General features: G+C 38.4%; 1 protein-coding gene across 2 annotated transcripts in view; it reads right to left on the bottom strand.

Annotated features, from left to right (window-relative positions):
* Positions 1–26,666, bottom strand: part of RELN (reelin) — a 544,526-nt gene that overhangs the window by 25,086 nt on the left and 492,774 nt on the right. For both annotated transcript variants that reach the window (XM_039239122.1, XM_039239123.1), the window contains exons 49-57: positions 18,343–18,536; positions 14,164–14,420; positions 10,718–10,872; positions 9,426–9,640; positions 7,286–7,463; positions 3,585–3,760; positions 3,330–3,436; positions 1,991–2,233; positions 1,141–1,316 (exon numbers count right to left, since the gene is read on the bottom strand). In XM_039239122.1, the coding sequence (XP_039095053.1) occupies positions 1,141–1,316; positions 1,991–2,233; positions 3,330–3,436; positions 3,585–3,760; positions 7,286–7,463; positions 9,426–9,640; positions 10,718–10,872; positions 14,164–14,420; positions 18,343–18,536 (1,701 nt within the window). The remainder of the gene's footprint in view (positions 1–1,140; positions 1,317–1,990; positions 2,234–3,329; positions 3,437–3,584; positions 3,761–7,285; positions 7,464–9,425; positions 9,641–10,717; positions 10,873–14,163; positions 14,421–18,342; positions 18,537–26,666) is intronic.

Here is a 26,666-nt window from a genome sequence, read left to right as displayed (position 1 = left end):
TGAAACTCTATACTCATTAAACAATAACTCCCCATTTCCCTCTCCTACCAGCTGTGAATACATTTTTATTTTTGCTAGAAAGGAGTCTTACTATTAACCATGACTGCAGGGCATCTTTTTAAATAAGAACATCTTTTTATAACATTTAAATACATGTTTTAAACAAAAAAACCAATGTTTGTCTTTAAAATGATCTAGTAACAAAGTGTATTTCTGTAATACCTGTTTTAAAAAAATATTTTATTTATTTTTGAGAGAGAGAGAGAGAGCAAGTGCATGTGAGTAGGGGATGGGCAGAAAGAGGGAGATAGAGGATCTGAAGCAGGCTCTGTGCTGACAGCAGAGAGCCTGATGTGGGGCTTGAACCCATGAACCATGAGATTATGACTTGAGCCAAAGTCAGATGCTTAACCAACTGAGCCACCCAGCTGCCCCTGTAATACCCTTTACAAAAAATTTTTTAAAAATGTGTTTTATAATGAGAAAGATATTAATTGATATTGCTTTACCTTTCTCTCTGATTATCTATTAATTACCTCCCCTGACTTCTCTTCTACCCTTCTTTATGAGTAAAACATGCAATGTAAAAGATTTGAGAGTCCTTTTTAAATCTAAGGATTTGGGGCATTCCAACTGGGCTAGGGTACATGTTTGTGTTTGGAAGTCAAAGACAAAAAGAAAATAGAAAGACATGATGAAAAAGGATAGGTAAGGAAGCAAAGTGGCTTGATATATGAAATCAGTGTAGAGTAAGAGAAAAGAGGTACAGAAACTGTGGGGAGAATGCAGAGAGGGAGAAGGAGAGAGAGAGAGAGAGGGAAAGAGAGAGAGAGAAATAGGCAGAGGCACCTATATGAGCTTTTCATTCCTAAACTCTGGGAAACAACTCAAGATTCCATACATGAAATATTATACAGTTACATTTCTTGCTAGGTCCCAATATACAAATTGATTTTATCGATGCTCAAATAATCCTTTCTGATAAAGGCCTTTGCTAAAGATCACTTATTTTACTCATAAGATAGAGTCTCTTTTAATGAATGCAATCATTTCCTTGTAATTGTTCAAGTAAGCATTCTTCCCGCCCTCCATTCCCAAATGTAACACCATATTCTGTTTTGAAAAGCCACTTCCCCTTACTTTAAACTGCATCATATATCCTGGCTGTATAATGAGCTCTCTGGAGGAGAGAGCATTGTGAGTTTTGTCCTTCTTTTTATTTGGCCAGTAGAGGTGGAAGGATGGGTTGCCACAGAATCCTGCTGTCCGTACTGCATTAGGGTAAAAACTCCAGTTTTCTTCATGGGAAGTGCCTTCTGTTAAGGTAAATTGGAAGCAAAATGGCATGTTATTCTCTTGAATTGATTAGTTTACTGTCAAGTTACTGAAATTTCGCTTATCCTTTAAGATTTATTTTTATTTAATTGCTATAATGTATAAATCCAAGATGATTAATCAAATTTAGAAAATATTAAATACTAGCATGACTACCCAACTTAAAAAAATGTAATTGGTGGGGGAGAGGGGAAGGGAGTGATGGGCATGGAGGAGGGCACTTGTTGATATGAGCACTGGGTGTTATATGGAAACCAACTTGACAATAAACTATGAAAGAAAAAAATATAATTGGTGGTCTTGTTGACTTGCATCATTAAAAAATTTTTGGTACACTTTTAAAACAAGGCAATGTGCATCTCTGTGGTACAGAAATTCCTAAAGAAGCTAGAATTATTTTGGATATTGAAATTTCATATTATATTCAGAGCTAGATATTTGTCTTTAACAGAATTTATTAAATTATCAGTTGACATTTCAACAAACACTTAATCTTGAAGATTCATAAACCACTGGATAAAATACTAGCTAACATTTGTTGGGCAGTGAATATGTGCTAAGTACTCCTCTGAATGCTTTTTATGGAGTCACTCATCTAAAGACACAGGCAGACAAAAGGCTCACAAAAAAGACTTTCGAAGGTCTAGTTTCTTACCGTCATCAAATGTGTCGACCAGTTGACTGGGATTGATTTCTGCTCCGCCAATCAGAATGTTGTCTAGCGCCCACTGCGCACGCTCCACTCCTGAGACTACAAGTCCATTGCTGATCACAAAAGGCTGCCACCAGCGAAGTCGAGTTGTGTTGGTGAGGGCATCCTCAGGAAGAAGTATGTAGTCATGTCTAACAGAAATGTATTTCTGGTAATCCATCTCGTGGAGCAAAGTCCAAGTAATTCCTACAGTAACAAATACACCAATGTGGTAACATATCTGGGAAAACCTCCACAAAGCAACAGCATATTGCAGCTACTGTAAGCTTCCCAGAGAAATCTTCAACCAGGAAATGAGAATTGATTTCACTGACTTTAATATAAGTGTTCATCACTGTTTCCAAATGAGGCTGTGTTCAGGGGAAGGATATTTAGAAATATTTGGCCAAAAAGAAAAATACTTAAGTAAAAATTATGTATTTTCTGCTCTTAAAATTTTGTTGTACATTGCTATGTGCATTTTTCATAAACAATGAGATACATCATGTTTTGCATGTTTCTGGTCAGGGACACCTAGTAATTTAAAATTTTAACTTAGCTACTTTAATTCCAGGCAATTTTTATTTTGTTGGATTGATAAGAAGTTTTCCTCTTATCAACTGGTAAGATTATAGGTGGGATGTTTAAATTACTTAAGGAAACACCTTTGAATATGCTAAAATATTTTAAGGCCATCTATTTCTCTGCTAGTTATAAAAATGATACCTATCTGCTAAAACTGATTTTCTAAGGACCTCATGTTATTTTTGATCTGGTTTCAGCTATTTCAAAATAATGAAACAGAATTTTATTAAAATATCCTCTGACAGCCTCATGAATTCAGATTGTCATCTTTCATGGTAAAGTTTCTTATAGATTAATTATATGCTTGTTCACACTGAAGCTTTTAAAAATGCCTTAAAATGTTTTTAAACATGATCTTACTTAGAAAACCATATACAACTTATTTCTTAATTGTATCATTTATAATCAAGCTTCAGTTATGTTTAACTTTCTTTATTCATAAAGTTTGGAGCTTATTTTCAAATTTTATGATTTTTTATCTATTTTTATTTTTTAATTTTAAGTGTGATTTCTCTCTTATCTCTTTATGGGCAGGTTTTGTGTAACACAGAAGTCACATGTTTGGAAGTGTAATGTGACTAAGAGCTGTAGCTTTCTCTTTGTGACTTTCACTATTTTCACTGCAAAGTCGGCAAAGCTTTGCAGAAACCGTTCAGAGGGGCACTGGATGTAACTTGGGAATCTGCCCTGAGGTGTGGTTTTCACCCCGGAAACGTGCCTCCATCGGTGGAGTAGTCCAACAGCACACCTTCCTTCCGGCAGACTGGCCGATGACAGGAGGTCATGTTGTTCTCACTACCGATGCGCCCCCAGTACTGCAGGAATCTGAATGCAAGCACATATTATCCATCAGAATGGTTAAGCAGAACAAATAGTCTCCTCAGGTCCTGGGTAACAACTTCTTCCATACTTCTGTTCCTTATTTTGGGGCCAATTTGCTATGCTGTTATAAAAATAACAAAAAATGACTTACTTGGCCCCTCTGAGATCCAAATCTTGAGTAATAGCTTGTCTCACAGTGGAGCCCCCAAAATAGAGTGCAGTGTCCTCGGCAAGAATGCCACACTCAGTACAAGTACTTCCACCTTCTAAGGACATCCATAAGTCAGGCTTGATTTCCTCACTGTCAAAGCGTTCCTTCAGGAAAGTCTGGAAAAAACATAAGAGGGATGTGGTTACAAATAACAATTTTGGACAATAACTATGGAATAGTTTAGACAATATAATCTCATCTTGGATTTTAAAAAATGCCTGGTTTCTAATGTTTTTCTGAAGCATTTGGAAAAATACACCAAGATATGTCTATAACATTCTTTTCCATCACACTTAAAGTGCTTAAATCTTAAAATAAAACAATTGTAAGTTGACTATAATAACACTCCTATTTGTGAAGTTACTAAAGCATATACTCTCCAAATATGTATATTTATTTATATTGCATATAAAAGTACAATTGTAATTTGATATGAAACACGTACAAAAAATGAAAATTTAAAGGAATACTATAAAATAAAGCACATGTTCTAGCATTTTTTTCCCCTAACATTTTTTTTTCTTTAAGTAGGCTTCATGCCCAGCACAGAGCCCAGTGTGGGGCTTGAACTCAAGACCCTGAGATCAAGACCTGAGCTGAGATCAAGAGTCAGATACTTAACTGACTGAGCCACCCAGGTGCCCCTCCCTAACATTTTTCAATGGATTGTCTTGTTTTCCTCCAGGAGTATGTGTCCCACACTTTGGAGACCGCTTTAAAGCAATCAGGACACTTTAGCTTCCAGGACAACATGAACTTGGAATGTCTATATGGTTAAGCAGGGGCATTTGAAACCAAAACTTTTTGTGTGAGGTCAAAAGAAAATTAATCTTGGAAGTCAATTTTTACATGTTTATCAGAGTCAAGATTCAGGATGATGATGAGAAGTATTCAAAATCTAGATTTTGAATTCCGCCCCGCCCCCCCCACCGGTCTCCAGTTTATCCTTCTAAGAATGACCAATAACCAGGAAAAATCTATTTTTCTTTTTAATTTATTAATTTTTAAAAATTTACAGCCAAGTTAGGTAACACATAGTGCAATAATGTTTTTAGGAATAGAATCCAGTGGTTCATCACCTGTATACATATAACATTCAGTGCTCATCAGAAGTGCCCTCCTTAGTGCCCCTTGCTCATTAGCCCATCCCCCCACCCCAAATCCCTCCAGCAACCCTCCATTTGTTCTCTGTATTTAAGGGTCTCTTATAGGGGCGCCCAGGTGGCTCAGTTGGTTAAGCTTCCAACTTTGGCCCAGGTCATGATCTCACGGTTTGTGGGTTCGAGCCCCACGTCGGGCTCTGTGCTGTCAGCTCAGAGCCTGGAGCCTGCTTCAGATTCTGTGTCCCCTCTCTCTCTGCCCCTCCCCTGCTCATGCTGTCTCTCTCCCTCAGAAATAAATAAAACATTAAAAAAAAAAAAGAGTTTCTTATGGTTTGTCCTGATACCCCCACCCCCATTTTTATGTTATTTTTGCTTCCCTTCCCTTATGTTCATCTGTTTTAAATTCCACATATGAGTGAAGTTATGATATTTGTAGGAATAGTCTATTTTTCAAAAAGAGTAGATAAATAAAATATTAGGGTTCATTATGGCTATTTTTATGCAAAATTATTTCATCCCCTCACATCATGAAAAATCTTGATTTTTCTATTAATTTTGTCCATAGTATAGTTTTGCACTGGGTTGAGGCACAATTCTTTTGTATTTGTTTTTTTACATGAAAGAAATATATCATGGAAACAATTTATTACAGTTGCAATAGCAGTAACTGTATACAGAAAAACTGTACTTTTTCATTTCTTTAGAGGAGTTGTCTAGTTGGTATCTTACTGTGTGGTTTAAATGATTTAAATGGGCACTCTTTTCTTCAGACTCACAACATAATCATCTCTACAGTCAAAGATAGATAGTGACATGTCAGTCCTATCTTACCTCACTGATGTCAGCAAATAAATGCAATTTTAAAAATGGAGGTTTACACGTAAGAACACAAGAGTTAAAAGACATGCACTGTTAACCATGTAAACTCTCATTAGAAAGCTTTGATCAGAGTTCATAATATAGACTTATTATTTTGTAGTATAGACCTATTAATTTCTTATCCAATCGAGGAATACTAAGAAATTTGAATGCTCATGAAAGAAACTAGACTTTTTAAAACTTAATTCACTACATATGCCTAGGTTCTTCATGTTATAATCTAATTTGTTGACCAACAGTTTCAGATACATGTGAGTATTATTCCAATGTTATTTTTTAATTTATTAATCCCAAAGTTGTTGGTGGATTATAGAAAAATGATAGAACAGGTTTTATTTACATTTTTTTTTTGTCATTTCCATGTTTGATTTTAGTCAGTTGTCTTTTTTGGTTTAGCCACTTTTCTGTTATTGTGATGATGAATGCACTGTATTTGTTCAAAGAAATATAACACATATCTGGCAACTGTGTTGGACAACTGTATTTATGTTGCATATTAAATAATAACGTAACTGTGAAACTTTACAGAATGGCCTCTCTATTCTTTTTTTTTTTTTTTAATTTTTTTAATGTTTTATTTATTTCTAGGAAAGAGAGAGAGAGAGACAGCGTGAGCAGGGGAGGATCAAAGAGAGAGGGAGTGACAGATTCTGAAACAGGCTCCAGGCTCTGAGCTGGCAGTCAGCACAGAGCCCGACGTGGGTCTCAAACCCACGAACCGTGAGATCATGACCTAAGCGAAAGTCAGACGCCTAACCGACTAAGCCACCCAGGCGCCCCATGGCCTCTCTATTCTTAATACACAGCCACATTGTAGCAGTCAGCAAGTCGGAAAACAGTTTTCTGAACAAAAATTCAGGTAATGAGAATACTGTAATAATGCTGTATGGTGACATAATGGTGACCACGCTTATTGTGAGTCATTTCAGAACTGTTCAATCACTAGGTTGCATGCTTGCAACTAAAATAACACTGTGTGTCAATTACGGTTCAATAAAAAAATTTAGCCACTGTTTAGTCATTTTTGAAAATTTGTTTCTTTTTGATCACAGAACTATATTATTTGATTCATAACATCAGTATCTTCCTTCAAACAGTACATCTACTGAAAAAGTGAAGTAAAGAAGATTTAATGTGAGTTTCAAATTAAGAGTCTGTTTAAAAAAAGCAGAGTATTTGTGTTCTTTAATCAATACAGTCTGGTTTATTTTATTTATTTAAAAATTTTTTTTAATGTTTTATTTATTTTTGAGAGAGAGAGACAGAGACAGTGTGAGCAGAGGAGGGTCAGAGAGAGAGGGAGAAACAGAACCTGAAGCAGGCTCCAGGATCTGAGCTAGCTGTCAGCACAGAGCCTGATGTGGGGCTCAAACCCACAAACCAAGAGATCATGACCTGAGCCGAAGTCAGACGCTTAACCGACTGAGCCACCCAGGCACCCCTGGCTTATTTTATAAATTGAGCAAATTGTACTAGAACTTGATATTCCTATATATAAGAAGCCTGAGAGATATATTTTAGGCCAGCCAAAGGATTCATAGATCTTTGTTATAACTCTCAAAGACCACTGTTATAACTTACTAGACTCACACTTACAATGGCTTTTAAGGCACAACCTGCAGTGTGAGTCAATGCTTCCTTCCAGGGCGTTAACATTACCTTCAGAGTGTGAGTCAAGTAGCAGTTGGGTCCAGAGTATCCTGGATCACAGATGCACTGTTCCTTTAAGCAATCTCCGTGGCCCCTGCAGTTGTCCAAGCATCCAGGGCCCAGGTAGAAATTATCGATTGCCCACTGCACATCTGAGTACTTCTGATAGAACCTCAATCTTACTGGACTATTGACAACACAGAAGCAAAGGAGTGAGAACAAAAGTTAACTTTATTCAGGTCCATTCTCCTATGTATACATTCAGTACAGAAGAGGAAAAAAAAACATTTAAGACACTCTGGCAGGATGAAAAGGGTTAATAAAAAATGTCTTCTAATCACCATTATCTATTTCTAGTAATGGAACCTTAAAGCTAGTCTCCTTTAAGCTTTATACTATGTGAGCAAACTTGTACAACAAAATGAAAATGCAGTGGAATCTCTATTTCAAGTGATAGGAATATTTTAAAACACAAATCTGTAACTATCATAAATGAGGTTGCTTATGAAACTGGAGTCCAGTGGTTGTGTCCCAATTTAGACCCATTAATTGCATTCTGAAATTGTACAGAAGGTGAGTAAAACCTTTCACAGAGACTTGTCAGCATACACACAGCCCTCAGGTGATCAGGAAACAGCAACTTCTGAGTTCCCAAAGGTAATCGATATTTTCAGAACAACTGTGTTAACTAGAAAACAATTTTGAAACAGTTACATGAAAGGGCAATTTCCCCAAGATTTTGATTTCATCATTGCTCTTCTCTGTCTTCTGGGGTAAAATACAAGCCTCACAATTAACCTTGTATCAAAATCTGCTGCACTATTTTGGTGTAAAAAGTTCAAAGCACGTGAGGAAACTTTGTGGGGTGGTGTAAATGTTCTGCATCTTGTTTTAAGGGGTGCTTCCACAGGTTACACATTGGTAAGAACTCACTGTGCTGAGCAATTAAGATGTGTGCATCTTCCTGAATGTAAGTTTTACATCGTTATTAAATTTTTTTAATGTTTTTTTTTAATTTATTTCTAGGAGAGAGGGAGAGAGAGAGAGAGAGAGAGAGAGACAGCGCGAGTAGGGGAGGGTCAGAGAGAGAGGGAGACGAGACACAGAATCTGAAGCAGGCTCCAGGCTCTGAGCTGGCAGTCAGCACAGAGCCTGACGCGGGCTCGAACCCATGAACCGCGAGATCATGACCTAAGCGAAAGTCGGACGCTTAACCGACTAAGCCACCCAGGCGCCCCGTTACATTGATATTAGAGAGAGAGAGAGAGAGAGAGACGAAGGGGTATAATGAGGCAATGATAACATAGGTCTCCCCAGGATCCATTTTGCTCTTGGTGAGTCATAGGAGTAAGAGAACTCCCCTAGCTATTGACTGAGTCAGGAATGGGCATTCTTGAGCTAATTTGTGCAATGGGATGCAAGAAGGTAGTTGCTCTGGCTCTGAAAGAAAAGCAACTGTTTTATAAGAAGGTTTTTCACTTAGCCAGTCTCCACGATTCATGCGGTGGAGGTACTCCTGTCATTTTCTTCGATCTATCTTTTCCCCTAATTTTATAGTCAAAGGGAAAGCTTTTAGAATTGCTTAAATTAACTTATCTACAGACTTTTCAGGGAATAGCTTAATCATCTTGGCTCACCACTGCTCCAGGCTAATTACTTTTCACTGCAGGTGCAGAATGTAACAGAAAAATGAAATCTATAAACCACGCTTGTACAAACAGCATGAAGAATTAGGTTTTGTACTAATAGCATGACCACTTAAGATTTGCTTGTGTCTTCATCTATAGATTGACAAGGCAGTAATATGGAAAGCACAGGATGCATGGCGGACCACCATCTACAAGATCCATAGGTAGCATATACCTTTTCATCTGGCTCCAAGGCTATTGCTATTGCTCTGTCCCCATGTTCAGAGATTAAGGTATGGAAAATGGAAGGGCCTGCCAAGGCCTTTCTTGAGAAGCCTGAGGATTAAAACTTGACATCTTCTCAAGTTGGCTCATCATGGAGGTCATCAGTTAGAGAACATTTAGAGTTAGGGGGTAAGAGAGTATTTTACCCACAGTTGCACATAATTTCAGGCTCCACAAGTGTCCCTAATGCATTTCTGGATGCTTGGAATCAGGCGTTATTTGAATTTTCTACTTACTTCCCCACTAAGCTTTCAGGAAGTGGGTAGGTGATCCTTTTCCACCCTTTGGTTGGAAAGAATACAGATGGCTGGGAAACACTGCCAGAGCATTTGGGGTCTGCAGGTAAGCACTGAGGGACCAGATAATTCCAGCTGACACCAAAGTCGGTAGAATACTGCACATGAATTTGATTCTGGGCAACTTTTTCAGACACTTTACATCCAACAGAGATCTAATAAACAAAAAAGAAAGATTGGAAAAACATTAAAACCAGATTACATGCTTCTGCTCTAAGGACTTGGCAGCAAGAAAGTTGCTGATCACTTGATAGGTGCCACACCGCATCTCCCCTTTATTTTCAGGTTCATTATGTATTCTGCTGATGGACAGGGTAGTTGATGTGGTTGCCCAAGGTGACAAATTATACAAAGTGCCAAATATATTGTGCAGGGAGTTTGGAGAGAAGCTGAAAGCCATGCTCTGCCATGGTTGGCTGGTTGCCTTGGAAGGCCTGGGCCCACTCTTACAAATTGTTGTTTGTTGTGCTAATGGTCTGGCACTTCTATTTGGCAGAATGCTCGACCAAGAAGGATTGCTAATAGCTTTTCCAAGTTTACTATTTTGTTGTACAATTTATGACTCTCCATAAATCACTTTCAACTATAAGTAAGATCCAATGAAGTGATAACAGAAGGTACTTTTAATAAGGCACAGCACCTTTTGTTGCCCTAGATAGGCACACTGCGACATTTGTCACTAATACAGTGGGAGTGAGGTAGACAATATATTGGATGATATAAAATAAACTGGTTGACATAACATCTTGGCCAAAATTGATGTTGGCATTAATGCTAATCATGCCTTTGTTTTCTAGAATTTTCTTTCTCTAGAAACATTATAATAGCTTTGTAGAAACAACAACAAAAAAGGCAGTTATAACCATAATAGCTTTAATATTCTCTTAAAGAAAGAAGTTGGTTAAGTCATAATTATTTAAAATATGATAATTGAACTCAGTGTCCTACATTTTTGTTATTACTATTTTGCCCTATCAGTATTTAACCCTGGGCAGAAACACATTTACTCTTATAAAAGTTTTACATTGGCATAGTTCAGAAGTAAAATCATTTTAACCACTTTTAACAATAAGTTATATATAGTTGAGATGTATATTGCCTAAAAATTACATCTTATTTTTCAAAGCATATATCAAGTCAATGAAATGTTGTATGATCTTTGTCTCAAATTTTTTTATTTTTATATTGCTAGTGTATAGTTATTTATGGAATCGAGACCATAACATTTTCACCTTGAATTGCATGATCCAGCCTTCAGTGGGAGTCAGATCATGGGTCACTGCATACACTTCTCTTCCATCATGGCTGCCACAAATCATGACGCCATCAGGGGAATCACAGAATCTTTCTACTGTGCAATCATCATGGAACAGCCAATGTTCATTCACTTAACAAAATAAAAATTTTATGACAAATTTATGACCAAATTACTTGAAGCAAATTTATACTTTACGCAAGATCTTGTATTATTTTCAGTAGAAATCTCTCTTACATTACATAGAATCCACAGGCAAAACACTAATGTAAGCATGTCATTTTAGGAACATGGATCCTAGGAGATTGAGATATACCTACTGTCCAATACTGGTAAGTCTACATCTAGAAAAAAAATATTGCATGTGTTATAAACGAAAAGCGAAGGAAAATGTATATCAATTCTTTTTAAAAGTTCATTTATTTATTTCTTAGTAATTTCTACATCCAACATGGGCCTTGAATTTATGGCCCCAAGATCAATAGTCACATGCTTTCTGACTCAGTCATCCAGGTGCCCTTACGCTGATTCTTTTCTGACAGACATTTAACTTTTAGGCAGGATCTGAATGAAGAAGGACAAAGAATCTCTAGTAATATGTCAGGGAAGAGAGCTAGCTACTTCTAATCAAATTCTGGCAGTGTCATCTGGGTAATTAAAAAAGTCCAATAGTCAAATTTATAGAACCAAAAGTTAGAACAGTGGTTAGTAGGAGCTGAGGAGAAGGAGAAATGGAGAGATGTCAGTCAAAGGGTATGAAGTTTCAGGAATACAAGGCAAATAAGTTCCGGAGATCTACCGTGCAACAGAGGGCCTATAGTTACCAATACCGTATGGTATACTTAAAAACTTGCTAAGTTGGTTAAAAAAAGAGGAGAGGTGATTTGAAAGTTAATGTTAGAAGGTGATTGATAAATTTATGGCCTTGATTGTGGTGATGGTTTCATGGGTGTATCCTTATCTCCAAACTCATCAAATTGTACACATTAAAATCAACAGCTTTTTGTATATCAATTAGACCTCAATGAAGTGACTAAAAACAAGCTTATAAGAGTCTAAGAAAAACTTAGGCAACAAGACAATGGCTTGATTAGCGTGGAGTACATCCTATTGTCTCTCCCTCTCTTTCTCAATCTCACACACACACACACACACACACACACACACACACACACACCATCCACAACGTCCTTTCTTTTCTGGAAGGGGTATGTTTAAAAAAAGTTTATTAATTTATTTTTGAGTCAGAGAGAGCACAAGAAGGGTAGACAGAGAAGGAGAGAGAGAATCCCAAGCAGGCTCTGCACAGTCAGTGTGGAGCCAGATGCAGGCTCGAACCCACCGCTGTGAGATCATGACTTGAGTCAAAACCAAGAGTCGGATGCCCAACTGACTGAGCCACCCAGGTGCCCCTGGAAGAGGTATATTTAACACTATGATTTTATTCCAGAAAGTTTAAGAATGGAACATATTTCAAAGTTGCATTTAATTCATGATACACTTTGATTTTATAGGTCCAGCTTTTCTCTGAAAGTTTCCTGGTGAGTTCCAGCATTTACACTGGAGATGAATGGGTACAATCACAGGCTTGGGGCCACTGTGCAAGTCACAGAGCTGTGGCTGCAGAGGAGTCAGAGGAGAGGCCACACAAATTGGAATTCAGCCTTCACCTATGCTGTGTCCCTTTGAGTTCGTCTGGGCATTAACATATATCTACAGAACAAGCATTTTATGTCTGGTATTCAAATGGCTACCACAATGCCAGGACCTCTGAATTTTCATTCCCAATTCATGGGATTTTGGAGCTACATTTAATCTTGCATCTAATACTCCAGAGTCAAAGTGCCAAGAAGTTTGAGTTCCAGTTTATTTTGGGGAACATAGTTTATTTTATGCTAGAACTCTGCAATCCTGATGAAAGTAGGTTTTTACATTAATTAACTACCTCATCAATCTCTCCTGAAATATCAGAAGCTACTTTGGAATTAGATACTAGAGTCTTTGGAAAATTATTTTTGCAATTCTTCAATTGTACATCACCAATCAGGCCTAAAGTGAAAATTGGTATTTTAGGTACTTGAAAAAAATAAGTTGTATTTGCTTTTATTTATACAGAAGCAGTGCTTAAATTATTTTCTGACCATAAACTCGCTTGTGTAAATTATTACACAGGGAAAAAATGAATAATTTAGAAAGGTTCTGAACCAGATCTCTGTAAGTAAATCTTCTCAATAACCTTCTTCAGAGAATTATTCTCACTGTTCAGATAATACTTGCAGTGTTGGTATGAGCTGTATAATTTTTTTTTATTTTTTTTTAATGTTTTTTATTTATTTCTAGGGGAGAGAGAGAGAGAGAGAAAGAGAGAGAGAGACAGCGTGAGCAGGGGAGGGTCAGAGAGAGAGGGAGTCACAGACTGAAACAGGCTCCAGGCTCTGAGCTGGCAGTCAGCATTGAGCCCGACGTGGGGCTCGAACCCATGATCCGTGAGATCATGACCTAAGCTAAAGTCGGACGCTTAACCGACTAAGCCACCCAGGCACCCCTGAGCTGTATAATTTAACATCACTAGTTAACCTGAAGATACCATGTTTTATGTAGTATTACCAAGGATGTGGCATGACAAAGCTACAAACTTGAAAGAAGGCACCATTTTTTAAAAAGATGACCAGAATAGGGCACCTGGGGGGCTCAGTCATTAAGTGTCTGATTTTGGTTCAGGTCATAATCACAAGGTTTGTGAGTTTGAGTCCCACATGGGGTGAACTGAGACCCACTTGGGGTGAGCAGGAGCCCCACTTCAGGTGAACTCTCCCTCTGTGTCTGCCCCTAGTGAGATTCTCTCTGTTTCTCTGTCTGTTGCTCACTTGAGCCCTCTCTCTCTCAAAACATAAAAAAATACAAAAGATGACCAGAATAGTTTCATGAAATGAAAAGAAAACAAGACATTAGAAATGAGCATAGCATGGAGAGATCTTTTCTAGGTCACCAGGATCACTGCTCTACTACTATTGAGAATAAACAGAAACAAGCAAGATGTGAGACACTCTCTAAAACATGAAATGCCATCACACGTGCATCTAACACATAGCAAAACAAGACACTTGTCTTTGGATATTAAAATAAATGACCAGGAAATGTTGGCTTTCTACCCAAAGGAGAAAACAGGAAACAAAGAAATAATTTCTTAAAATAAGTTACCATTACTGGATGCTATTCATTAGAACATACTTGCTGAATGAAAGAAAAGACGTAGTTCCATGGCAGACCGGCAAGTTTGAGGGAAACAAAAGGGTGAAACCATTTTCATTGTTTCTATACCATCTGAGAATCTGTAAGAGCTCCACATTCCACTTTTTTGCAAAGACACAATTCAAGCTACGTTTCTGCTGGATTTGTATTTAACATTAGTGACAAATGTACCTGCAGTTTTATCCTCCATAAACATGTCAAAAGCAATTCTCCCGACGGGCCCGGCGTCTGCGGGGGAGCGCTCATGCTGGGGCACAGGGGCACTGCTGAAGGTGTCCAGCATGACTGTCCTCTGGTCGGCAGAGCCCGAGATGAGAACGTTGTCGATGGCCCAGTCATTCTGATCCAGGCCGTCGTGTCTTGGCTGCCACCAGCGGAAGCGAGTGGCAATCTCCTTAGCATCAGGAGGGAGAAGGATATTCACGAACCTGTACGAAAATGATGGCGGTGGTGGGAAGGGGGGGACAAACTTGTCAAATGTCTCAAGCGAGTAAAAGATTTAGAAGAGGAAAGACATTACAAGTCACGTGGTGGTGAGGGGAACACATGAGATAAAATTTAAAAATTTAATTCAAATAGTTGATTTAAAAGTTTATTTTCATTTTTTTAATGTCTGCTTATTTTTGAGAGAGAATGAGAGACAAAGAGAGAAAGAGAGTGAGATATCGGGGGGTGGGGATGCAGAGAGAGAGGGAGATAGAATCCCAAGCAGGCTCTAGGCTGAGAGCTGTCAGCACAGAGCCCAATGCGGGGCTCCAACCTATGAATGGTGAGATCACAGTCTGAGCCAAAGTTGTACGCGTAACCAACTGAGGCACCCAGGAACCCCAAATTTATTTTATTTTTAAAAAATTTTAAAAATGTAATTTTTATAAACTATGATAAAATGGTTTGAGTTTATGAAGGTTTAGGACTCCCTAAATTGGGGAAACAGAAGGTGAACAAATTCAAGGATTCTGGAACTACCTACTTATTCTAACTGTCCCTGGGCAGGCCTTAAAGGCCCTTTAGAATTTTCTGCTTGGGGCCTAGAGCCTAGGGGCTTCTCTGGATCTGTAACCCTAGAGATATGCATGTTAGAAATAAGCCAATACTAACCTTTTTTTCCCCCCCTGTCTCCTAGAGGTTGGTTTCATCTATTTCCTTCCCCTGGCATCTTGATTTCATTCTACTCTCATGAGTATCAGCAATTTGCTTAGAATTCAGACACTGGATTATAGCAGGACATTTGGGCTCTCAGCTTGAGGGTACCAGGTTGTATGTAATATGTGGTTTGACACTGACTTTGTCTTTATGTTTTACTGAAAACGTTATACTAAGAAATGCTGAGTAGGAACCATGGGGTAACAAGCCCAGCATACTGTCCCCAACTCAGTCACTAAGAAAGTACATGGACAAATATGACTCCATGCTCCAAGATGAACCATAACTAACTAGACATGAAGTCTAAAATATCTCTTGATCATAATTATGCATTTAAAGCCCAAGAATATATCAAACCCCTTTGAGCTTATACTCACAACGACAAAGTCTACTGGGGAAAATAATTTCCTGAGGCTTACTTTTCTCTGCATAAATTCCCATCTTTCTATTCATAATCTACTTCCCTTTATATTTAAGGGCTGCCTCTTAGTGTTAGTGTTCCAAGATAGGCCAATAAGCCCAAATCCATCCCGTGAAGAACCCTTGAGTTGAGGACAGTGGCCCCTTTAGTTTTTGTCTTTCACACTGAAGAGGGTTTAGTGTTTTAATTATATTTATACAGGATCTCCTTGTTGATTTTATTTTCCTTCCTCTTTTCTCTTTTATGTCTTTCTTGAGAGATTGGGACCAGAATAGTAGGCAATATTACAGATGGGAATCCAGCATGTTCCATTCAATCCTAGGGTCCTTTTGGTTGGATTTTTAGTACTTGACTTTAAATACTTTTTTGACTATGTCCATCATTTTGCATACCCTGTGGGATAAGATGGCTTAATGGATCTTGGTCTTAGGGAAGGAAAATGTAGACTGTGAATCCTAGATCTTTGCATGTATAGTAACTGGCAGCTAGGAGACCATTCGTGCTCAAGCAGATAATCTTTTCCAAAGTTTACTTCCTCATGCATCTTACTTTCAAAGATCATCTGCAGCTATCCTTGCCCTCTTTTTTATGTATCCTCACCTTTTATGATCTTTCTATAATTTACCTGCTTTGATTTGGTATCTTTAACATTTTAAAGTGTATTAAATAATATCAGAAATCTGTTCTTGGAGGAACATACAATCATACTTATTTACCCAGAGCCATGATCTTTACCTTTTTTTTTCCTTTCCTATTTCTAATGTAGTTTCCTTTCTCTGATAAATCCTTGACCACATTTTAAAAACCCTTGGAGTAGAAATTTGTCTAGGCTGTTGAAAGTTAAAATAAATTATGACCACTGTTACTACTTTGGTCAATTTATTTCTCCTTCAGAGAACTAAAGTAGATCAGACAGTTATGCTTTAACTTAGCTTCATTCTCTCTGCATATTATGCTAAATGTTCAGGAACTCATACCTGAGAGTCTTTATGAATTTCTCCAAAAAGACTAAGGAAATAGTTTATTTGGCTTATCTTATCTCCTAACTAATAGATGAGAACTTTTTCTGTGCTATTACCCTGTGTTTCTCTTAGCTTCTATTTTAACTCCTTTACTGCTGTCCAATTTTAATGTAAGTGCAGGATTTAAAACTTTTGCTTGTGGCTGGCATTTCCTCAATTGCCATTTCCCCCTTATTCCTTCATAACCGGAGCCCATCTTTACAGTGAGGTGAATAGTTGTCCAGAAAAAAGACAATATAGCCAGACTCCTTGCATCTGGATGTGTTTCGGTGACTAAGTTCTGGCTACTGGAATGTGCATGGAAGTATGGGCAACTGTTAGGAAGTGTCCTTAAAGTGAGACAGCACGCCATTCTTGCCAATCCTCCTTCCTGCTGGGGGGAAGGTGGAGGGGCCGGGGTCGCCATTTTGGACCACAAGATGGAGGTCATGTGTTGAGTGTGGCAAAAACATAAAGTAGAAGGAACCTGGGTCTCTGGTGCGTGTGGAACCACTGTAGTGGCCCTCAGCTATTTTCTTCCAGATCCAATTTATATGAGAGAGAGAGAGAGGGGCAAAAAAAACCCCTTTAAGTTACCTGGAATTTTTGTCATTCACAGCCCAACCTATTGTTAATGGATACATTGAATTTAAATGTATCTTTAAGTTACCTGGAGTTTTTTGTCATTCATAGCTGAACCTATTGTTAATGGATACATTGAATTTAAATGTATCTTTAAGTTACCTGGAGTTTTTTGTCATTCACAACCTAACCTATTGTTAATGGATACATTGAATTTAAATGATCATTTATAAGATTCTTTAATTGTTTTAATTTTACCTAATTTTTAGCCTATACCTGGTTTGCCATACACTGAGATTATCTATGTTTTGTCTTCCTTTTTTGGTGCTTTTAATTATTCTATGTTTCTAGGTTGGGTTGTATTCATTTCTCCTTTCCCTTTTCCTCCCTCAACCTCCACTCTGCTGTCTCCTCTCCTCCAACCTTCTTTTTCTCTCTCTTCTCCTCTTTCAACCTTAATAGATATGCTCTTTTACTTTTAAAAACCCTTTTGACTTTTTTCATTGGTTACATCAATTGCTTTTTGCCTTTCCAGAATATATATCTTTTAAATGACTCCTACATTGTGTTTATTAAACCCATTGTGAAGGTTTTATTTTATTTCTTTATTATTATTATTATTTAATGTTTATAGTTTTGAGAGAGAGAGGGAGAGAGATAGAGAGAGAAAAAAAGAGCATGAATATGGGAGGATCAGAGAGAGAGGGAGACACAGAATCTGAGCTGTCAGCACAGAGCCTCACACGGTGCTTGAACTCATGAGCCATTAGATCATAACCTGAACTGAAGTCAGATACTTAACTAACCAAGCCACCTAGGTGCCCCCAAAACTAGTTGTTCTTAAAATAAAAACCCAAACAGCTCTTTATCCAGCTCAGAAACCTTATCTTCATGTCAGTTTCAAAGCATCTTTTTTTTATTTAAAAATTTTTAAAGTTTATTTATTTATTTTGAGAAAGAGAGAGTATGTGAGCAGGGAAGGGACAGAGAGAGAAGGTGAGAGAATCCCAAGCAGGCTTCGTGCTGTCAGTACAGAGACCAATGTCTCTGAACTCATGAACCACCCAGGCGTCTCACAGAAGCATCTTCTACCAGTGGGTACAGTTCAGGCCCCCTGCAGCCCCTGCTGACTTACTGCTGGCAGGCCTTAACAAGCATCATTGCTTGATATACTAGTTATTAAAGATATAATAGAATACAAACCCAGGTTTACTGTATTGGTCATAAAAAATCTCCATTAGCAGGTTCCAGGTGATGCCTCCATTGACAGAATATTCCAGAAGAACACCTTGGTTACGGTTATTTGGTGTAATCAAGCATCCATACATGAAGTAAAACTGGATAAACTCAGCATTAGTGAGGTTTAGATCCACAGTGACTAACAGTCGACTACAACCCTAAGGAAAGAAACAGAATCCAACAATGATAAAGAATCATAACTGCAGCTTAAGTTTTCTCTGGCTTCCATCCTTTTTATATTTCTTTTGTAATACAAGTCACATGGCATTGTAACACTAATTTTTGTATCATCTCTCCTGTTACCCTAGTTCCCAGCATGGCCTCTAGCACACAGTAGGTACTCAGCAAATACTTGCTAAACTTTGAAATTTCAGGATTAGAACTTACTTACAAAGGATATTTTCTCATTGGCAATATGAGAGTTGAAATTAAAGTAACTATTCTGTCTTTACTAAACTATTTCCAGGTATTCACAGGCATTTTTAAGTTTTTCAAAACGTAGCAGCTATTAATAAATTAGCATTTAAAAATGTTTATTTATTTTGAGAGAGAGAGAACAAGCAGAGGAGGGGCAGAGAGAGAGAGAGAGAGAGAGAGAGAAAATCCCAAAAAGGCTCTGCACTCGGTGCAAAGTGTGCTGTGAACTGTGAGATCATGACCTGAGCTGAAATCAAGAGTAGGACACTTAACCAACTGAGCTATCCAGGCCCTTATTGTAATATGAAATTTAACAATGACTACCTCTGAGAATTTCATATAATTTAACTATAATTAGAAGTAATAGTTGCAATCATTTTTATTTAAACTTTTCTGGCTGATTTTAGTGTCATCTATGTTAATTCATTCATATAGATAGGCAGATGTCTCTTAGTTGAACACATGAGGGAAACTAAGCCTCTTGGAGTTCTATTTAAGCCAAGAAGAGTTTTGCCAACACTCATTCTTACCCAGCGTTGAGGATCACAGAGATCCTATATTGTTACTCTTGGCTAAAACACTGAATATAGGGGCTCAGTTGGTGAAGCATCTGACCTTGGCTCAGGTCATGATCTCATGGTTTGTGGTTTCAAGCCTCACGTCGGGGTCTGTGCTGACAGCTCAGAGCCTGCAGCCTGCTTTGGATTCTGTGTCTCCCTCTCTCTCTGCCCCTCCACTGCTCACACTCTGTCTCTCTCAAAAATAAACATCAAAAAAAAAAAAAACCCAAAAAAACCCCAGCAACACTGAATATAGATAAAACACTTTATTGGCACAAATGCAAATTCTAAGGTAGGAAGTGATAGGGAAATAAAGACCTGACAGTGAATTTGTAATTTTTTAAAATTAAATTGCTTTCGAAGGGTTTTTAATTATTGTATTAAAGAAATTCTATTTTTATACAAATCATCTCTGGCAGCAAGGTAGAATGACTATAAAATTTCTCAAAGAAATTTTCTACCATTGCTGTTGTCATTCACAAAATAATCTGCTATAAATAAAAATATGTAGTTAGGGGAAGGGGCAAGATGGTGGAGAAGTAGGGAGCTCCATACATTTCACTCACCCCCATCTCTTGGACGGAGAAGGCATGAAGCCATAGGAACCCTTACTGAACCGCAGGAGTTTGGGAGGAAAAGGAGACAGACTCCACTGAGAAAACAACCTTATAGGTGCATGAGTGTGAACCGGGGAAGATAAAAATGGGCTGGAACCGAAGACATGGAGGGAGAGAAGGTAGCCCCCTTTGTGGAGAGCTGCGGTGAGTCAAGGGGAAAAGAAAGAGTGGCTGCAACTGCTCAAAGAACTGTCCCTGGAGAAGAGAAAAACCTCAGCTTGGGATAGAGAGCAGTCTGGTTCCCCGCTCTGGTGCTAACTTTGAGCTGGTGACCCAGTCCCAGATGGCGCCAGGAGAAACTGCTCCTCTGCTTTCCAGCTCGATCCAGAGGGGAAGAGGCGCAGCCTGAAGCCGCTCCACTGCTCTCCCGGCTGCACTCGATCCCCAGTGGGGAAGTAGCAGGCTTGAAACTGCTCAGAAGGACTCGGCCTGCAGGTTTATATTTGGGGCGGTATCAATAAAGTGCGCAGACTAAGATCTGGAAACGAGGCGTGGCTTGGGACATAGAAAATGGCCCACTTTGGCTACACCCATGGTACAAGGAGATTGGACCCAAAAGAGTGATTTGCAATGCTTGGTTCCAGAAGGGACTGGGGCGCTGCCATTTTTTCTCCCCATAAGCACCAAGGCGAGACCTCAGGGAGCGCCCGTGGGTCGCAGTGGAGGCTAAGACCTGCCTACACCGAACCACCCCCATCCTTGATAGAAAGCTGCTTTTTTCCCCCCCTTTGATTGGAGCCTGGGGCAAGACCAACATGGATGCACTGCTGTGATTAATTCTAGATCAGTTCTTACTATTCAGATATATTTTCCTTTGTCTCATTCATATCCCTCCCCTCTGCTGGACTGGGCACTCTGGTCATTGGTTTGCTTAAACAGTCACATTTAATCCATTCTCTAGATGTATATTCAACATCTCCACTGCTACCTTTGTATCTCTCTCTCTCTAGAGTAATCATACTATATAGTTTCTCTGAGTAACATTATCTGTTTCTTTCTCCTCGCTTCTTACCATATTCTCTTTTTTCTCTCTCTGAATTAAGCCTCTTAGTCTCTCTACCCGGTCATTGCTCTTCCAATTTCTCTTCCTTCTCACCCAGTCATTTCTCTCTTTGTATATGCTCTTCCATCAGCACTGCATACACCCGGCTCTTTATTTATAGCTGGGAATTCTGGTTTTATGTTTTTAGACTGTCCTTTGTCTATTGGGTTTTTTTCTTTTTTCTTTTCCTTTCTTCTATTTTAATTTTTATTATTTGTTTTCCCACTTTCCTCTTTTTTTCCCTTCTTTTTTCTTTTCTTTTTCTTTTTCCCTTTTGGTTTGTGTATTTTTTGGATTTGTCTGTCTGTTTGTGTGCCTTTGTTCCCGGTGTGCTTGTCTGTCTGTTTTCTTTTCCAGGGCTACCTCAAGAAACAAACCAAAGTACAATTGGTGGAGAGTCCCAAATGCCACTACGAGTAGGGAAATAAAATAACCAAAGTCTCAACAAGAGAGACCAAGAGACACCATTCAAAGAACACTTCCTGAATGGACAGGCCCCTGGACAGTCAAAGAGCCTTCTTTACTACAACAGTACTTGCAGGTGCAGAGGGCATAACAAAATTTTAAAACTAACAAGAGACAGAAAGCTAAACAAAATTATGAAATGGAAGAACTCTCCTCTAAAGAAATTACAGGAAGAAATGACAGCTAAAGACCTGCTCAAAACAGATATAAGCAACATAACTGAACAAGAATTTAGAACAATAGTCATAAAATTAATTGCTAGGCTTGAAAAAGGCATGGAAGACATCAGATAAACTACTGCTACAAAGACTATGGAGCTTACAAATAGTTGTGATGAATTAAAAAATGCTATAAATGAGATGCATAATAAAATGGAAGTGTCCAATGCATGGATTGAAGAGGCAGAAAGGAGAATAGGTGAATTAGAAGACACAACTACAGAAAAAGAGGAAGCCAAGAAAAAGAGAGATAAACGGATCCAAGAACACAAAAGGAGAGTCGAGAGCTGAGCGATACAATCAAACAGAACAATATCTGTATCATAGGAATTCCAGAAGAGGAAGAAAGAGGGAAAGGCACAGAAGGATTCCTTGAACAAATTATAGCAGAGAACTTCCCCAAACTGGGGAAGGAAACAGATGTTGAAATCCAAGAGGCACAGAGAACTCTCCTCAGATGTAACTTGAATCGAACTTCTGCATGACATATCATAGTGTGAAACTGGCAAAATACAAGGACAAAGAGAGAATTCTGAAAGTAGCTAAGGATAAAAGGGCCCTAACATACAAAGGGAAACCTATCAGAGTGGTTGCAGATCTATCTACTGAAACTTGGCAGGCCAGAAAGGAATGGCAGGAAATCTTCAATGTGATGAACAGAAAAAATATGCAGCCAAGAATCCTCTATCCAGCAAACGTGTCATTCAGAATAGAAGGAGAGATAAAAGTCTTTCCAAATAAACAAAAATTGAAAGAATTTGTCACCACTAAACCAGCCCTAGAAGAAATCCTGAGGGGGATTCTATGAGGAAAATGTTGCAGAGAACACAAGGTACCAGAGACACACCACAAACATGAATCCTACAAAGAACACAATGGTTTCTAACCCCATATTTTTCCATAATAACACTGAATGTAAATGGACTAAATGCTCCAACCAAAAGACATAGGGTAGCAGAATAGATAAAAAACAAAATCCATCTATTTGCTTTCTATAAGAAACTCATTTTAGACCTGAGGACACCTTCAGATTGAAAGTAAGGGGGTGGAGAAATATATATCATGCTACTGGAAGTCAAAAGAAAGCTAGAATAGCTATACTTACATTAGACAAACTGGACTTTAAAGTAAAGGTAGTAACAAGGGATGAAGAAGGGCATTATATAATAATTACAGGGTCTATCCATCAAGAAGAGCTAAAAATTATAAATGTCTACGCACTGAATACAGGAGCACCCATATATATAAAACAATTAATCAAAAACAGAAACAGTCTTTTGGACAAGAATGTGCTAATAGCAGAGGACTTTAATACTCCACATACAGCAATGGATAGATTAAGTAGACAGAAAAGCACTAAAGAAACAATGGACTTGAATGACACATTGGATCAGATGGATTTGACAGATATATTTAGAACTCGACATCCTGAGGCCATGGAATTCACTTTCTTCTCAAGTGTACATGGCACATTCTCCAAGATAGATCATATACTGGGACATAAAGCAGCCCTCAATAAATATAAAAGAATTGAGGTCATACCATGCACACTTTCAGATCACAATGCTATGAATCTTGAAATCAACCACAGGAAAAAGTCTAGAAAACCTCCAAAAACACGGAGGTTAAAGAACACCTTACTAAAGAACGAATGGACCAATCAGGCAATTAGAGAAGAAACTAAAAAATATATGGAAACAAATGAAAATGAAAATACAACAATCCAAACTCTATGCAATGTGGCAAAGGCAGTCCTAAGGCTGCACTCCAGGCCTATTTCAAGAAATTAGAAAAAGTGAAAGTAGAAAATCTAACAGCGCACCTAAAGGAACTAGAGGGAGAGCAACTAGAGCACCCCAAACCCAATAGAAGAAGAGAAATAATAAAAATCATGGCAGAAACAAACAATACAGAATTCAAAAAAACAGTTGAACAGATCAATGAAACCAAGAGTTGGCTTTTTGAAAAAAAAAAAACAAAATCGACAAACCTTCTCAAAAAGAAAAGAGAGGGCACCCAAATAGACAAAATCATGAATGAAAATGGACTTATTACAACCAATCTCTCAGAAATACAAGCAATTATCAGGGAATACTATGAAAAATTACATGCCAACAAACTGGACAACCTAGAAGAAATGGACAAATTCCTAAGCACACACGCACTACCCAAATTCACACGGGAAGAGATGAAAATATGAACAGACCCATAACTAGTAAAGAAATTGAATCGGTTATCAAGAATTTCCCAATAAATAAGAGCCCTGAACCATATGCCTTCCCTAGGGAATTCTACCAGACATTTAAAACAGAGCTAATTTGGGGCACCTGCGTGGCTCAGTCAGTTAAGTCTCTGACTTCGGCTCAGGTCATGACCTCACGGTTCGTGGGTTCAAGTACCGCATCATGTTCTGTGCTGGCAGCTCAGAGCCTGGAGCCTGTTTCAGATTCTGTGTCTCCCTCTCTCTCTGCCTCTCCCATGCTCATGTTCTGTCTCCCTTTGTCTCAAAAATAAATAAACATTAAAAAATAAATAAATAAAACAGAGCTAATTCCTATCCTTCTCAAGCTGTTCCAAAAATAGAAATGGAAGGAAAACTTCCGGACTCATTCTAGGAAGTCAGCATAACTTTATTCCCAAACCAGACAGAGATCCAGCAAAAAAAGAAAACTACACGCCAATATCCCTGATGAATATGGATGCAAAAATTCTCAACAAGATAGTAGCAAATCAAATTCAACAGCATATAAAAAGAAATATTCACCATGATCAAGGGGGATTCATTCCTGGGATGCAGGACTGGTTCAATATTTGCAAATCAGTCAATGTGATACATCACATTAACAAAAGAAAAGATAAGAATCATATGATCCTGTCGATAGATGCAGAAAAAGCATTTGACAAAATATAGCATCCTTTCTTAGTAAAAACTCTTGAGAAAGTCAGGATAGAAGGAATTTATTTAAACATCATAAAAGCCATTTATGAAAAGGCCACAGCTAATATCATTCTTAATGGGGAAAAACTGAGAGCTTTCCCCCTCAGATCAGCAACACGACAGGGATGTCCACTCTCACCACTGTTGTTAACATAGTGTTGAAAGGCCTAGCCTCAGCCATCAGACAACAAAAGGAAATTAAAGGCATTGCAATTGGCAAAGAAGAAGTCAAACTTTCACTTTTTGCAGACGACATGATCCTCTACATAGAAAACCCAACAGACTCCATCAGAAGCCTAACAGAACTGATCCAAGAATTCAGCAAAGTTGCAGGGTACAAAATCAACATACAGAAATCGGTTGCATTTTTATACACCAATAATGAAGCAACAGAAAGAGAAACCAAGAAACGGATCCCATTTATAATTGCACAAAAAGACCATAAAATACCTAGGAATAAACCTAACCAAACATATAGGAGATCTGTATGATAAAACTACAGAAAACTTATGAAGGAAATTGAAGAAGACACAAAGAAATGGAAAAACATTTCATCCTCATGGATCCAAAGAATAAATATTGTTAAAATGTCATTACTACCCAAAGCAATCTACACCTTCAATGCAATTCCAATCAAAACTGCACCAGCATTCTTCTCGAAGCTAGAACAAACAATCCTAAAATCTGTATGGAACCACAAAAGACCCCTAAAAGCCAAAGTAATACTGAAGAAGAAAACCAAAATGGGAGGCATCCCCATCCAAGACTTTAGCCTCTACTACAAAGCTGTCATCATCAAGATAGTATGGTATTGGCACAAAAACAGACACATAGACCAATGGAATAGAATAGAGAACTCAGAATTGGACCCACAAATGTATGGCCAACTAATCTTTGACAAAGCAGGAAAGAGTATCCAATGGAAAAAAGACAGCCTCTTGAACAGATGGTACTGGGAGAACTGGACAGCAACATGCAGAAGAATGAAACTAGATCACTTTCTCAAACCATACACAAAAATAAACTCAAAATGGATGAAGGGCCTGACTATGAGACAGGAAACCACCAAAACTCTAGCGTCCCTCATCAGGGAAATACAAATCAAAACCACACTGAGATACCACCTCACGCCAGTCAGAGTGGCTAAAATGAACAAATCAGAGAACTCTAGATACTGGCGAGGATGTGGAGAAACGGGCACCCTCCTACACTGTTGGTGGGAATGTAAACTGGTGCAGCCCCTCTGGAAAACAGTGTGGAGGTTCCTCACAAAATTAACAATAGAACTTCCCTATCACCCAGCAATAGCACTGCTAGGAATTTACCAAAGGGATCAGGGGTGCTCGGGCATAGGGGCACATATACCCCAATGTTCATAGCAGCATTCTCAACAACAGCCAGTATATGGAAAGAGCCTAAGTGTCCATCAACTGATGAATGGATCAAGAAGATATAGTTTATCTATACAATGGAATACTATATGGCAATGAGAAAGAATGAAATCTGGCCATTAGTAGCAACATGGATGGACCTTGAGGGTGTTATGCTGAGTGAGATAAGTCAGTATATGTGCTGCCGAAGCGAGCACCGAGTGAGATAAGTCAGGCAGAGAAGGACAGATATCATATGTCTTCACGCAGAGGTGGATTAGGAGGAACTTAACGGAGGACCATGGGTGAGGAGAAGGGGAAAAATAGTTAGGGAGAGGGAGGGAGGCAAACCATCAGAGACTCTTGAATGCTGAGAACAAACTGAGGGCAGATGGGGTGAGGGAGAGGGGAAGGGGGGTGATGGGCATGGAGGAGGGCAGTTGTGGGGATGAGCACTGGGTGTTATATGGAAACCAACTTGACAATAAGCTATTTAAAGGGAAAAAAAGAAAAAAAGAATAAAATTATAGAAGATTTTGAAAAAAATGTGTAGACATTACTGATAATTATTCTTTCTTGGCTAACTGAAAGAATTAATTGTTGTTAATAAATTCAGGAAATGCTGAAGTTTATTTTCCTGCCTTTGGCTCCTTAAATCCCA

This window comes from Hyaena hyaena, unplaced genomic scaffold (genome assembly GCF_003009895.1).
Source record: "Hyaena hyaena isolate Hyena2069 unplaced genomic scaffold, ASM300989v1 scaffold_152, whole genome shotgun sequence".
NCBI lineage: Eukaryota > Metazoa > Chordata > Mammalia > Carnivora > Hyaenidae > Hyaena > Hyaena hyaena.
This window is presented reverse-complemented; position numbering and strand designations above follow the sequence as displayed.